The sequence below is a fragment of the Musca autumnalis genome, unplaced genomic scaffold (genome assembly GCF_047663935.1).
Source record: "Musca autumnalis isolate F117 unplaced genomic scaffold, ASM4766393v1 scaffold_3, whole genome shotgun sequence".
In the NCBI taxonomy this organism is placed as follows: Eukaryota; Metazoa; Arthropoda; class Insecta; order Diptera; family Muscidae; genus Musca; species Musca autumnalis.
In genome coordinates, this window is record NW_027411866.1 from 241,682,731 (window position 1) to 241,698,852 (window position 16,122).

The 16,122-nt window shown below is 36.9% G+C and overlaps 1 protein-coding gene across 2 annotated transcripts in view; it reads left to right on the forward strand.

The window, feature by feature from the left end:
* SmydA-8 (SET and MYND domain containing, arthropod-specific, member 8) overlaps window positions 1-16,122 on the forward strand; it is a 94,518-nt gene that overhangs the window by 11,218 nt on the left and 67,178 nt on the right. Inside the window, exon 1 of one of the 2 annotated variants that reach the window (XM_073977547.1) lies at window positions 7,183-8,229. The exons of the other annotated variant lie outside the window; for it this stretch is intronic. Coding sequence (XP_073833648.1) covers window positions 7,369-8,229 — 861 coding nt within the window. The 5' untranslated portion in view covers window positions 7,183-7,368. Of the gene's footprint in view, window positions 1-7,182; window positions 8,230-16,122 lie in introns of those variants that run through there. 2 annotated transcript variants of the gene reach the window in all.

Genomic DNA, 16,122 nt, shown 5'->3' on the forward strand with positions numbered 1-16,122 from the left:
TCCCCCAGAAACTTGCCGGTATAGGTCCACGCCTTAGTATCGCCCCCAGTACCTCCAATATAGTACCTCCCTATTTCCAGTATTTTGAAGGTTGTGGCCTCAATATTCCACCGAAATTGCTGAAATTTGGTATTTTGTCTTAATTTGGGGTATTAAACTTTCCATATGAAAATTTTCGGTATAGGTTCATGTATAGCCCCCATAGAACGGTACCTCCCAATTTTGATGGTTGTGGCCTTAATAGTCTTCAGACATGGCTGAAATTTGGTATTTTGTCTTCGTTAGGGGTATAACTTTTCGATATTTTGAAGGTTGTGGCCACCGAAATGGCTGAAATTCGTCAGTATAGGTCCACGTTTCGATATAGCCCCCCATAGAACGGTAGCTCCCGATTTTCGTAATTTTCCATGGAGTTATAAAAGATTCCAGAAGAGAATTGTCAGTATAGGTCCGCGGGTTCCTATATCCCCCATAGAAGCGGACCTCTTGATTTTCGGGATTTTCGACATTTTTAAGGTTTTACCGAAATATCGGAAATTTGGTTTCTTCTTCTTTGAGTCTAAAAACTTTCCGCCAGAAATTTGTAGTTATAGATCGACGTTTTAATATAGCCCCAAGGAGCAGTACCTCACAGGTCAGGCAACATCAAATTTTCAACGGTGGCAAAATACCCCTCAGTAATGTTGGCGACATTTCCTGAGTATTTCAGCCATGTAAAACTTCTCTACAGGTGGTGTCGTTCTAGGGACAGAGCTGGAATTTGTATTTTTTGGAGTTAGGGTGAGTATTGGTGTGTAACGCTGGTACATGGACGTGTTTTATGAAACAGGCATGCTATGAAAAATACAAAATGGTACAGAATTGGATAAAATTTGTTATTGTGTAAGGGTAAGCCGGAATTTTTGAAATTTTAGGAAGAGGTTTCGGAAATTCATAATTGTGTATTTATATGTATATTACTATTATTGGGTTTGGAAAAACTGGTAGAGCTAGAAATGAGATTCGCGGTTGTTATAAATGGTTGATATAAGAAGTTAATTTTTTTAGGTTATTCCCAGGTGTATGAAAAGTACTAAATATGATACCATTTTATTATTGCGTGAACGATAATATATGGAGTTTTTTTGAAATGTTTACAAATTCTGAAATTTGGTATGCGGGTTGCTGATGGCTGAAATGGTACTGGAAATACCTGTTATTAGGCTACAAAAAGTACTAAATGGTTCTAAAATTGGTCTTGGGTTTATTTGTTTACAAGCATGTTTTACCTTCTGATGACAGAAACCCCCTAATGAATATGCCTCAAAAATGTGACTCGCTGTCGATGTGTAAAAATCAAATATCCTTATCCTATCAATGGAGGTTAGACAGAAATGATCTGAAAAAGAAAATTTAGATTTAAAAATTTGCTGGTAGTAGTTGGGGCTGTTTGTCTTAGCCATTGAAGTGGTTCACGATTTGCTTAAAATTGCAAATTACAGCTAGTAGCTAAACAAAACGATGAGTCCGTAATTCTTTTGAACAATCAAATATCACTGAACTGGTAAGGGTGGACACAGTCTCTTCCATTGCCATCTTTGGCTTGGATGGATGGATGTTGTTGGCACCAGCAGGTTGGCAGCAGGAATAACCAATGCGGCCTTTGATCTAAATTTGCGGCTTGTTGTGGTTCTTTTCCTCTGTGCATATTCAACGTTTTTTTTAAGTTCAAGTTCAATTTTTAATTCTATAGGGCTTTTGGGTGACGTAGGGGATGAAAGATACTAAGGAACGGTCCTGACCAGCTTTAACATGGCAAAGGCCAGGATTTATCTTGGTCCCTCTTTCATCCCCGTGGTGTCACCTGGGGTAGCTACCCGTTAAAGGTAATAAGCTAGAATGTGCCGCGCGTTCACCCATAAGAACGTTAAAAACTTGGGTTTGGGCGTCGGGTTAGTAACCCTCCCCATGAAAAAGCAGCCTACTATGAAAAAAACAAAAGAAAAGAAAAACAAATCCCTCAAAAGTTTACGACCCTCGCAAACGTTTTAAGGACCATGATCTGCGAATCTGCACCTGGAATGTTCGCAATCTTTATAGATAAGGTGCAGTTTACGCACTGGCAGATGTACTTGAAAAGTACACATAGAGTGACCTCTATGTAAGCTGCAATCACAACAAATAGCCACAGCATATTCCACTCAACTAGCCCAACTGCTTAATCAAATCTCTCCTCATCCCGATAACATATCAGCGCGATGGAAAAGTATTGCCCACTCCACGCAAACAGCCACAAAATCCATACTTGGATACCAGAGACCTCCACCAAGGAATCCATGGTATGACCAAGAGTGTCGTGCTGCTACCGAAGAGAAAAATGCGGCAAAAATGCGAGAGAGATGTCGGGAGAAAAGGAGAGAGGGGAAACGATAGAGAGATGGAAAAGCGGGAGTGTGAAAAAATCGAAATGTACAGGAGCCAGAATGAAGTCCGAAAATTCTACCAAAGAGTCAAGCATCAAACTGATGGCTTTGGTATAGGCACATCATCCTGTAGAGACCAGCAAGATAATTTGGTAACTGATGATACAGATAGTGTGCTCAGGATATGAAAAGAACATTTTTCAAAACTGTTGGTATCCAATAGCAGCGAAGACGACGAAGATTCCACAGACTCAATCCCAGAAGATGGTATTGAATGCATACCGCCCAGCCAAGGTGAGGTAAATACAGCAATAAATCGGCTGAAGAATAATAAGGCAGCAGGAGCCGATGGCTTACCAGCCGAGCTGTTCAAAACCGGAGGTGACACGCTGATAAGGTGTATTCATAAGCTAGTTAGCACCATCTGACAGGAAGAACGAGTAGCCGACGATTGGAACCTGAGTATCCTGTGCCCCGTCCACTAGAAAGGAGATAAGACTATATGCTCTAACTATAGGGGCATAAGTCTTTTTTTTGTTGCCTACAAGATCGTGTCAGGGATATTGTGCGAACGACTAAAGCCTATGGTCAACAAGAAAATTGGACCATACCAATGCGGCTTTAGATCTGGCAAGTCCACCATTGACCAGATATTTACCCTGCGGCAAATCCTGGAGAAGACCCAAGAGATGCAGATCGACACCTACCACATTTTTGTAGTTCATAAAGCAGCCTTCGGCAGCCCGCAGCGTTCAAAGGTATTCCGAGCCATGTCTGAATTTGCTATTCCCGGAAAGCACATCCGGCTTTGTAAAATGACTTTAACTGACACGAGATCCTCAGTTAAAATAGGAAATAACCTATCCGAAGAGTTTTGTACCAAAAGAGGTTTCAGGCAAGGAGACAGCCTTTCGTGTGATCTCTTCAAGTTGATGGTGTCGAGGTCGTAAAAGACTTCGTCTACCTCGTCACTTCCGTAAACACAACAAACAAATTTTGGTTGTGAAATAAAAAGAAGAATTGTATTGGCCAACAGATGCTACTTTGGTTTCAGTAAGCAATTTAAAAACAAAGCCACATCTCGTCAAACAAAAATAACGCTCTACAAAACACTGATACTACCCGTGCTGATGTATGGCTCCGAAGCCTGGGTACTTGCTCATGCAGACATGGCAGTGCTTGGTGTGTTTGAGAGAAATATTCTTCGAAAGATCTACGGACCAATCTGCGTTGACGGTGAATATCGACTTCGCATGAATCACGAGCTGTATGTGCTATACAACGACCTCAATATAGTTAAACGTATCGAGATGCAGCGATTGCGTTGGCTAGGCGAAGATGAACCCGCTAAAAATGCGTATAAATACGGAGCGCTTGGCGGTGCACACAGAATTGGCAGGCCAAGGAATAGATGGCGCAAACAAGTGGATGAAGAGATGAAAAGGCGCGGTATTCTAGAGTGGAGATCTTTTCTTAGTTCGGTCTATGGAACAAATGTTCTGTAATGGGCCAGCTAAGTAAGTAAGTAAGGGCTTTTATTACACTGTGCAGCAGCATTTTTGGGGGGTGGAAAATTTCTTTTGGAGATGAAAGCCCTTGAAGAGTATACTAAGAACCCAAAAGGAAATTTTCGCCATAGGTCAAGTTTCTGAGATATCGCGCGATGAAGTTTTTGATTTTTTCCCTATAATACTTTGGAAAATAGCTCCATATCTCCGTTTGGCGTTGTTGTAGCTTCATTTTGACGTGACATGTCTTCAGTCAAATCGATTGGCGAATCTTTTTGTAGAACATTTCATTCTTCTAACTCAATGCCTTTCATGTCCTTTTCGTCCTTTATTTCTTGAACCGTAGTGAAAGTACCACAAGATGAGATTTTTCAGCATCCAAATATTCTACAAAAATGTTGCTCAGAAGATTTTAGGTACGGTTCTCTTTGACAACCAATCGATTTTGTCCCGTTTTCATTGTCCTTTTTGACATTTAATCGGTTTTGGTTCAGAAATAAACTAAGTTTGTTTTGTTTTTCTGTATATTCGTCATTGGGTATTTATTGGTATGTACACATAACCATTGGTTATTGCTTATGTAGACATCTGGGGTGCTTCTGAAATATTTACCACAAATAGCTATTGTAATGATGAACACGTTAATAACAAATTTTCTTGGATAGATCCGGTTATCTCAATTTTTGAACCGGATATTCCGACACTAAAACCGAGTTTTGAACCGGTTTTAAGTAACCGATTAAACTTATATGTATACCGTTAAAAAGCTTATAGAGTTGTCAATCAAATTAAATTATTTCGCTTCTGAAAACGTTGTTAGTTCCAGTTCTAGAACAAAAAAACCGTTTTCTTGAACCGTTTTTAAGGAAAAATATCAATACGCGCAAATATGGAGATCAAAGGCTGGGGGGCGAAAAGTTCTTTTTGGCGATGAAAGTCGATGAAGGTAATATTACGAACCCGGAAGGACAGTTATGCCGTAGGTCAAACTTCTGAGTTATAGCGAAATTAATATATTGACAAACTATACATACATACATGACAAAAAACCTAACGAAATTTGATCGCGTCATAACTCAGAAGTTTGACCTACGGCATAACTGTCCTTCCGGGTTCGTAATATTACCTTCATCGACTTTCATCGCCAAAAAGAATTTTTCGCCCCCCAGCCTTTGATCTCCATATTTGCGCGTATTGATATTTTTCCTTAAAAACGGTTCAAGAAAACGGTTTTTTTGTTCTAGAACTGGAACTAACAACGTTTTCAGAAGCGAAATAATTTAATTTGATTGACAACTCTATAAGCTTTTTAACGGTATACATATAAGTTTAATCGGTTACTTAAAACCGGTTCAAAACTCGGTTTTAGTGTCGGAATATCCGGTTCAAAAATTGAGATAACCGGATCTATCCTCCAAGAAAATTTTTTATTAACGTGTTCATCATTACAATAGCTATTTGTGGTAAACATTTCAGAAGCACCCCAGATGTCTACATAAGCAATAACCAATGGTTATGTGTACATACCAATAAATACCCAATGACGAATATACAGAAAAACAAAACTTAGTTTATTTCTGAACCAAAACCGATTAAATGTCAAAAAGGACAATGAAAACGTTATAAAATCGATTAGTTGTCAAAGAGAACCGTACCTAAAATCTTCTGAGCAACATTTTTGTAGAATATTTGGATGCTGAAAAATCTCATCTTGTGGTACTTTCACTACGGTTCAAGAAATAAAGGACGAAAAGGACATGAAAGGCATTGAGTTAGAAGAATGAAATGTTCTACAAAAAGATTCGCCAATCGATTTGACTGAAGACATGTCACCTCAAAACGAAGCTACAACAACGCCAAACGGAGATATGGAGCTATTTTCCAAAGTATTATAGGGAAAAAATCAAAAACTTCATCGCGCGATATCTCAGAAACTTGACCTATGGCGAAAATTTCCTTTTGGGTTCTTAGTATACTCATCAAGGGCTTTCACATTCAAAAGAAATTTTCCACCCCCCAGACTTTGAGTTCCATTTTGTGTCACAGTGTTATTGATTTAGATAATAGGTAGCATAACCTAGTGTTATACAAAGCAATATGGTATTTTTTTAGTATTTATTTCGAAAGCTTCCGTTTAGATCTTTATAGTCAGTTTGATTTTTTGGGCATGTGGGTTTTGGCGCTGAGGACCTCATATACAATCAGAATTGTTGTAGACCCCAAATATGTCCGGAAGAAATACATTTCACACAATTTGGAGTGTATTTAGCCCTGTTCATCCGTCTGTCTGTTTGGCTAGTTCGCATGAAAACTATCGAACGGGTTAATCAATTTAGTCTAAATTTTGCACCTAATAGTTTTGGTTTAGACCCCATGCACCCTGTTCAATGAATTTTGACGGGTTTTCACAATTTTGGGCGAAAACACGTAATACACGTTTTTAAGCATATATTATAAAAAATAATCAATTTCAATACAAAATGGATACTGAAATAGTTTTGGCCAGAAAATTTGGACCGTTATGAAATTTTCGGTAACTGATTGTAATTGGCGCCACTTTTACGACGGCATATTTAATTTGTGAATTGAGTATTCTATTTGACTGAAACTTTATGCATTTTAACATTTCTTTTAAACGTATATTAATACAACGCTTATGTGCAGTTTAAAGACTGTTCGTGGATAATATTACAATTTTTACCGAAGGTACTCGTATGTACAGCGTTATAATCTGGTTTGTGGGCACGAAAGGATTGACTGACATTGGTCCTTCGACTGACCGATATTGCCAATGGTTTTTTAAGCCATTCATGTCTGGGTTTGATATCCCCCACAAAATAAATGTGAAATATTGTCAAAATCGTATTTAAGTGTGATTGTCCTCTGACTACTCTATGGGTTAATACAGACAGTCACGTTTAGATGTGGCCGGCCAACTATAATTTTTCGTGACTTTGATAATAAAATTGTTGCAGTGGAAATCAAACGTGGCGGCGATGGCATCCATGTCAGAATGCACGGAATTTGTTGTTGTGATTGTTGTGTTTTTGTTTATGTTTTTTGTGTTCTTCTTCAACAAAAAAATATGTGGGTGGTTAGATTTCGGACATATGCCTCCATAGAAATGCTTGTTATTCCATTGAGTGTGTTTATGTGTGAGTGAGTATAATATTCTTTTATGTTTGTTTTTGGGTGGAAGGGAAGGGGAGCCAATAAAAAAATTGTTTTTGATTTTATTTAGAACGAAAAAACAAGAAAAATAAAATTTCTATATTTTCACACTGATTAGCATCTGCTGAGAGATGGTTATCGAAGAAAACAAAACTTATTAATTCAGTTGATATTTGAATTCCGGCGTGAGTGGCATTTAAAATTGAAAAATCATATTGGAAACGAAATTTCAATATTCGGAATTGCTTGAGTTCGAAAAATAAATTCGCAAGATAAAATTAAACAAAATGTCTTTAAAATCAAATATTAGTACCGCGGAATTGGCAATGCTAATTAATGGGCATTTAGGTGTGGAATATTTAAAAGAAACTCCTGCCTGGCAAGTTTTCGATTCTCCCATTTCGGGTCGTGGTATTTTTGCCGCAAGAGATATAGCCGCTGGTGAAGTCATATTGCGGGATAGTGCATTAATTGTTGGACCCAGGGGTACATTGGACAGTGGCAACCTAAAACCCTCCTGTATTGTATGTTATAAACCTTTACAGGGTAATGATGAATCCGACGTAATGTGTAAAAATGGTTGTACTCTACCCGTGTGTGATAATTGCTCCCAGGGAAGTCGTCATTCCACAGAATGTGAATTATTTCGTCGCTGGAAACCCAAGGATACGGCAAAACTAAATTCTCATGCCTTACGTTTAGTTTCAATTGTGCGTTGCTTTTTCCTCAATGACATGCAGAGGAAACTATTTCTCTCCTTACAACCACATTCCGATAAATATTATATGCTGGAGTTACAGAAGGCAGCTGCCTGTTTTGAACACTTCCCCAAAGATCGTGAAATGTTGGAATATTTTTATCACAGCATTTGTGTTTTCAATACAAATGCCTTCGATGCTGGTAGTCAAGGTGATGTGAGAGCCCTATTTCCATTGGCCGCAATGCTCAATCATCAGTGTACCCCTAATGCAGATCATAATTTTGAAAATCCCGAAACTATTGTCATAACAGCTGTACGTCCCATTAGGCAGGGTGAAGAGATTTGCATATCGTATACGAAGGTGCTTTGGAGTACACTGACAAGGAAAATGTTCCTCAAAATGACAAAACATTTTGAATGTTGCTGTGCAAGGTGCATGGATCCAACGGTGAGTACAATTTATGATACCTTTATCTGCCCGGAAGCTCGAAATTAAAGGGTCCTTCAAAATATTTTTAAAAAAGCCACGCTTTGTGTGTGGTAATGGTCCTCCAAAAATCCACGTTTTGTGTGTGGTAAGGGTCCGCCAAAAATCATTAAAAATCCACGCTTTGAATGTGAAAAGGTTCATCCAAAAAATAACTAAAAATCCACGCTTTGAATGTGAAAAGGTTCATCCAAAAAATAATTAAAAATCCACGATTTTTGTGCGAAAAGATCCTCCAAAAAACAATTAAAAATCCACGTTTCTTGTGCGAAAAGTTCTCCCAAAAAACAATTAAAAATTCAAAAAACATTGAAAAAATCCACGCTTTGTGCGTGGAAAGGGTCCTCCGAAAATCATTCAAAATCCACGCTTTGTGTGTGAAAGGGTCCTCCCAAAAATCATTAAAAATCCACGCTTTGTGCGTGAAATTGCTTCTCCCAAAAATCATTAAAAATCCACGCTTTGTGCGTGAAATTGCTTCTCCAAAAATCATTAGAGAATCCACGCTTTGTGTGTGGTAAGGGTCCACAAAAAATAGTTAAAAAATCCACGCTTAGTGTGTGGTAAGGGACCACCAAAAAATCGTTAAAAATCCAAGCTTTGTGTGTTGTAAAGGTCAGCCAAAAAATCGTTAAAAATTTACGTTTTGTGCGTGAAAAGGGTCTTCCAAAAAAATCATTAAAAAATCCACGCTTTGTTTGTGAAAAGTATCCTCCAAAAAATCATTAAAAAATCCACACGTTGTGTGTGGAAAGGGTCCTCCAAAAATCATTAAAAAATCCACGCTTTGTGTGTGAAAAGTATCCTCCAAAAAATCATTAAAAAATCCACACGTTGTGTGTGGAAAGGCTCCTCCAAAAGTCATTAAAAAATCCACGCTTTGTGTGTGAAAAGTATCCTCCAAAAAATCATTAAAAAAACCAAACGTTGTGTGTGGAAAGGGTACTCCAAAAAATCATTAAAAAATCCACGCTTTGTGTGTGGAAAGGGTCCTCCAAAAAACCTTTAAAAACCCACGCTTTGGGTGTGGAAAGGGTCCTCCAAAAAACCTTTAAAAAAGCCACGCTTTGTGTGTGGAAAGGGTCCTCCAAAAAATCCAGCTTTGTATTTGAAAAGGATCCTCCAAAAAAGCATTAAAAAATCCACGCTTTTTGTGTGGAAAATCTACGCTTTGTGTGTGGAAAGGGTCCTCCAAGAAACCTTTAAAAAATCCACGCTTTGTGTGTGGAAAGGGTCCTCCAAAAAATCATTAAAAAATCCACGCTTTTTGTGTGGAAAGGGTCCTTCAAAAAATCATTAAAAAATCTACGCTTTGTGTGGAAAGGGTCCTCCAAAAAATCATTAAAATATCCACGCTTTGTGTGTGGAAAGGGTCTTCCAAAAAATCATTAAAAAATCCACGCTTTGTGTGGAAAGGGTCCTCCAAAAAATCATTAAAATATCCACGCTTTGTATGTGGAAAGGGTCCTCCAAAAAATCATTACAAAATCCACGCTTTGTGTGTGGAAAGGGTCCTCCAAAAAATCATTAAAAAATCCACGCTTTTTGTGTGGAAAGGGTCCTCCAAAAAATCATTAAAAAATCCACGCTTTTTGTGTGGAAAGGGTCCTCCAAAAAATCATTAAAAAAATCCACGCTTTTTGTGTGGAAAGGGTCCTCCAAAAAATCATTAAAAAATCCACGCTTTTTGTGTGGAAAGGGTCCTCCAAAAAATCATTAAAAAAATCCACGCTTTTTGTGTGGAAAGGGTCCTCCAAAAAATCATAAAAAAATCCACGCTTTGTGTTTCAAAAGGGTCCTCCAAAAAATCATTGAAAAAATCCACGCTTTGTGTTTGAAAAGGGTCCTCCAAAAAATCCATGCTTTATTTTTGAAAAGGGTCCTCCAAAAAATCATTAAAAAATCCACGCTTTGTGTTTGAAAAGGGTCCTCCAAAAAATCATTAAAAAATCCACGCTTTGTGTTTGAAAAGGGTCCTCCAAAAATCATTAAAAAATCCACGCTTTGTGTTTGAAAAGGGTCCTCCAAAAAATCAATAAAAAATCCATGCTTTGTGTGTGGAAAGGGTCCTCCAAAAAATTATTAAAAAATCCACGCTTTTTGTGTGGATAGGGTCCTCCAAAAAATCATTAAAAAATCTACGCTTTGTGTGTGGAAAGGGTCCTCCAAAAAACCTTTAAAAAATCCACGCTTGGTGTGTGGAAAGGGTCCTCAAAAAAATCATTAAAAAATCCACGCTTTGTGTTTGAAAAGGGTCCTCCAAAAATCATTAAAAAATCCACGCTTTGTGTTTGAAAAGGGTCCTCCAAAAAATCATTAAAAAATCCATGCTTTGTGTGTGGAAAGGGTCCTCCAAAAAATTATTAAAAAATCCACGCTTTTTGTGTGGATAGGGTCCTCCAAAAAATCAATAAAAAATCTACGCTTTGTGTGTGGAAAGGGTCCTCCAAAAAACCTTTAAAAAATCCACGCTTGGTGTGTGGAAAGGGTCCTTCAAAAAATCATTAAAAACTCCACGCTTTGTGTTTGAAAGTGGTCCTCCAAAAAATCATTAAAAAATCCACGCTTTGTGTTTGAAAGTGGTCCTCCAAAAAATCATTAAAAAATCCACGCTTTGTGTTTGAAAGTGGTCCTCCAAAAAATCATTAAAAAATCCACGCTTTGTGTTTGAAAGTGGTCCTCCAAAAAATCATTAAAAAAATCCACGCTTTGTGTTTGAAAGTGGTCCTCCAAAAAATCATTAAAAAATCCACGCTTTGTGTTTGAAAGTGGTCCTCCAAAAAATCATTAAAAAATCCACGCTTTGTGTTTGAAAGTGGTCCTCCAAAAAATTATTAAAAAATCCACGCTTTGTGTTTGAAAAGGGTCCTCCAAAAAATCATTAAAAATCCACGCTTTGTGTTTGAAAAGGGTCCTCCAAAAAATCATTAAAAAATCCACGCTTTGTGTTTGAAAAGGGTCCTCCAAAAAATCATTAAAAATCCACGCTTTGTGTTTGAAAAGGGTCCTCCAAAAAATCATTAAAAAATCTACGCTTTGTGTTTAAAAGGGTCCTCGTTAAAATCGTTAAAAATATCGTTAAAAATATCCACGCTTTGTGTTTGAAAAGGGCCCTCCAAAAAATCATTACAAAATCCACGCTTTGTGTGTGGAAAGGGTCCTCCAAAAAATCATTAAAAAATCCACGCTTTTTGTGTGGAAAGGGTCCTCCAAAAAATCATTAAAAAATCCACGCTTTTTGTGTGGAAAGGGTCCTCCAAAAAATCATTAAAAAAATCCACGCTTTTTGTGTGGAAAGGGTCCTCCAAAAAATCATTAAAAAATCCACGCTTTTTGTGTGGAAAGGGTCCTCCAAAAAATCATTAAAAAAATCCACGCTTTTTGTGTGGAAAGGGTCCTCCAAAAAATCATAAAAAAATCCACGCTTTGTGTTTCAAAAGGGTCCTCCAAAAAATCATTGAAAAAATCCACGCTTTGTGTTTGAAAAGGGTCCTCCAAAAAATCCATGCTTTATTTTTGAAAAGGGTCCTCCAAAAAATCATTAAAAAATCCACGCTTTGTGTTTGAAAAGGGTCCTCCAAAAAATCATTAAAAAATCCACGCTTTGTGTTTGAAAAGGGTCCTCCAAAAATCATTAAAAAATCCACGCTTTGTGTTTGAAAAAGGTCCTCCAAAAAATCATTAAAAAATCCATGCTTTGTGTGTGGAAAGGGTCCTCCAAAAAATTATTAAAAAATCCACGCTTTTTGTGTGGATAGGGTCCTCCAAAAAATCATTAAAAAATCTACGCTTTGTGTGTGGAAAGGGTCCTCCAAAAAACCTTTAAAAAATCCACGCTTGGTGTGTGGAAAGGGTCCTCAAAAAAATCATTAAAAAATCCACGCTTTGTGTTTGAAAAGGGTCCTCCAAAAATCATTAAAAAATCCACGCTTTGTGTTTGAAAAGGGTCCTCCAAAAAATCATTAAAAAATCCATGCTTTGTGTGTGGAAAGGGTCCTCCAAAAAATTATTAAAAAATCCACGCTTTTTGTGTGGATAGGGTCCTCCAAAAAATCAATAAAAAATCTACGCTTTGTGTGTGGAAAGGGTCCTCCAAAAAACCTTTAAAAAATCCACGCTTGGTGTGTGGAAAGGGTCCTCCAAAAAATCATTAAAAACTCCACGCTTTGTGTTTGAAAGTGGTCCTCCAAAAAATCATTAAAAAATCCACGCTTTGTGTTTGAAAGTGGTCCTCCAAAAAATCATTAAAAAATCCACGCTTTGTGTTTGAAAGTGGTCCTCCAAAAAATCATTAAAAAATCCACGCTTTGTGTTTGAAAGTGGTCCTCCAAAAAATCATTAAAAAAATCCACGCTTTGTGTTTGAAAGTGGTCCTCCAAAAAATCATTAAAAAATCCACGCTTTGTGTTTGAAAGTGGTCCTCCAAAAAATCATTAAAAAATCCACGCTTTGTGTTTGAAAGTGGTCCTCCAAAAAATCATTAAAAAATCCACGCTTTGTGTTTGAAAAGGGTCCTCCAAAAAATCATTAAAAATCCACGCTTTGTGTTTGAAAAGGGTCCTCCAAAAAATCATTAAAAAATCCACGCTTTGTGTTTGAAAAGGGTCCTCCAAAAAATCATTACAAATCCACGCTTTGTGTTTGAAAAGGGTCCTCCAAAAAATCATTAAAAAATCTACGCTTTGTGTTTAAAAGGGTCCTCGTTAAAATCGTTAAAAATATCCACGCTTTGTGTTTGAAAAGGGCCCTCCAAAAAATCATTAAAAATCATTTGAAAAGGGTCCTCCAAAAAAATCATTAAAAAATCCACGCTTTGTGCGTGATAAGGGTCCGCCAAAAAATCGTTAAAAAATCCACGCTTTCTGTGTGGTAAGGGTCCACCAAATATCGTAAAAAGACCGCGTTTTGTGTGTGGATAGGTTCCTACAAAAAATGATTAAAACAGCCGCGCTTTGTGTGTGGAAAGAATCCTCCAAAAAATAATTAAAAAATCCACGCTTTGTGTGTGGAAAGGTTCCTCCAAAAAAATCATTAAAGAATTCACGCGTTGTGTGTGAAAAGGGTCCTCAAAAAAATCATTAAAAAAAATCCACAATTTGTGTGGGGAAAGGATTCACCAAGAAATAGTGTAAAAGGTCCTCCAAAAAATATTTAAAAAAATCCAAAAAATTGTTAAAAATTCGCGGGATGTGTGTGAAAAGGGTCCTTCAAAAAATAGTGTAAAAGATCCGCCAAAAATCATTAAAAAAATCCACATTTTGTGTGTGAAAAGGATCTTCGAAAAAATCGGTAAAACGCGTTGAATTGGTTAATTCCTCCAACAAATCTTCAAAGTCCACCACTTTCTTATCTCTATGTTTTAGTGTTCTCAATGAGAGCCTTCGTCAAATAATTGTTCCAATCTATTTTTTTTTTCTTACCTATAGAAGAACACACACACACACTGATTTGAAGGAATTCCTAAAATATCTAATTAATTGTTCGAAAAAATAATTTCTTATGGCTGAGTTCGCAACGTGTTGAAGCATTTCAGATATGCATCATGCTATTTGTCACCTCGCCGGCCGTCGTTGTCGTGCTCTTGTCATTCACATTGAAAGACAGCCAGCAGCCGGTGGTTGATGTTCGAATATTAATTTCATTAGCCAGAAAATATGTTTATGACATTTTTTACATAACGAAAAGAAATTTACAAACAATGAAACATGTTCCACAAATGAGAGAATTAATGAAAAGTTTGCCCTTTTGTTATGAATGAAATTAATAGAAAATTCATATAAAAAGCAGGGAACGTGCTGCCAAAGGAGAGTTATAATAAGAAGACGATTCAAACATTATTTTATTTCACACGAAGCCAACATAAATTATTGAAACACTTCACAACTTTTGTGAATTTTAAACCTGCGTGTTTTCTACCCCATTTCTTCGGGTCCATTGCCAAACCGAGTTAATTATTGAGGATTTTAATTTTATCGACCGATTTTTATCTGTAATCTTTCCTTTCTCTAATATACTTTGTTGGACTGATGTTGCCCAATAAGGCGATCTATTTAAAAGAGTTTTAAAAAATGTTTAAGGTCGAATTTGTACGCTTATTGAAACCGTATACGAGGGCGGTTCGGAAACTTCTTAGCCTATCAATGAAATAGAATAGTAAGTTATTCAAAAATATTTTTATTTTTCAATATAATCTCCTGAAACTTCAATATACTTAGTCCAACGCTTTTCTAGCAATTCTATTCCTTGATTAAAATAGTTTTCCTCAAGGTCTTCAAAATAGTGGTTTACAACTGTAATTGAATCTTCATTTGAGGTAAAACGCTTGCCAGCAAGGAATTTGTTTAGATTTGGGAACAAGTAAAAGTCACTGGGAGCTAAATCAGGAGAATAAGGTGGGTGGTCAAGCAACTCGTACTTTAATTCGTTGATTTTAGCCACTGTTAAAACACTCTTGTGCGCTGGTGCGTTGTCTTGATGAAAAATTATTTTTTTGTGTTGTAAGCCAGGACGTTTTTCTCGAATTTGTACATTTAATTGATCCAAAAGGTTGCAATAGTACTCTGAATTTATTGTTTTAACCTCTTGCAGATAGTCAATCAATAAAATACCTTTGAAGTCCCAAAAAACCGTTGCCATAACCTTACTAGCCGATTGAATTGTTTTTGCCTTCTTTGGGGCACTTCCTCCAGCTTCAGTCCATTGTTTGGATTGTTCTTTTGTCTCATCAACAGTTATGAAACGATGCTTAAAATCCATTTTATTTCGCTTAAAACGATCCAAACAAGCTTGAGAAATGTTCATTCTTATGCGTTTTTGATCGACTGTTAACAAATACGGCACCCATCTTGCAGAAAGCTTTTTCATCTGTAGTTCTTCATGCAAAATTAAATGGACTCGATCATTTGAGATGCCCATGATATTAGCAATTTCACACACTTTTATTCGTCGATCATTTAATACCATATCATGCACTTTGGCTACAATTTCTGTTGTTGTTGCTGTTTTTGGACGTCCACTACGTGGTTGATCTTCAATGCTTGTACGACCACGTTTAAATTCAGCAACCCAATTTTTTACTGTTGCATATGAAGGAGCACTTTCACCTAACACATTCACCATATCATTATGAATTTCTTGTCCCGATAAACCTTTTTTATGTAAATATTTAATGACAGCACGCATTTCTAATTTTTCCATTGTAAAACAAGTAAGAAAAGCGTTAAGTTCGGTCAGGCCGAACTTTTTATACCCTCCACCACAAATTTCAGCCATTTCGGTGGATTAATGTGGCCACAACCTTCAAAATACCGAAATTCGGAAGGTACCGTTCTATGGGAGCTATATGATGGCGTGGACCTATACCTAAAAATTTCTGGGGGAAAGTTTTATACGCCTAAAGAAGACTAAATACCAAATTTCAGCCATCTCGGTGTGATAATGAGGCTAAAACGTTCAAAATATCGAAAATCGGGAGATATTGTATTATGGCGGCTATATCAACACGTGGACCAATATAAACATTTTATGGTAGAAATGTTTCTTAGCCTCTGGAAACACAAAATACAAAGTAACAACCGATTCTTTGGTCAAATGGGTCTTATACATTCAAAATATATTAAAATGACGCGTACTTAATAAGGGGCCTTATGTGGGGGCTATACCAAAACGTGGACCTATATAATCCAAATTTGGTAGGAATGTTTTCTGGCCTCTGTAGACACAAAATACCAAATTACAACCAATTCTGTGGTCAAATGGGTATAATACATTCAAAATATATTAAAATGACGCGTACTTTATATGGGGGCTATACCAAAACGTGGACCTATATAACCCAACTTTGGTAGGAATATT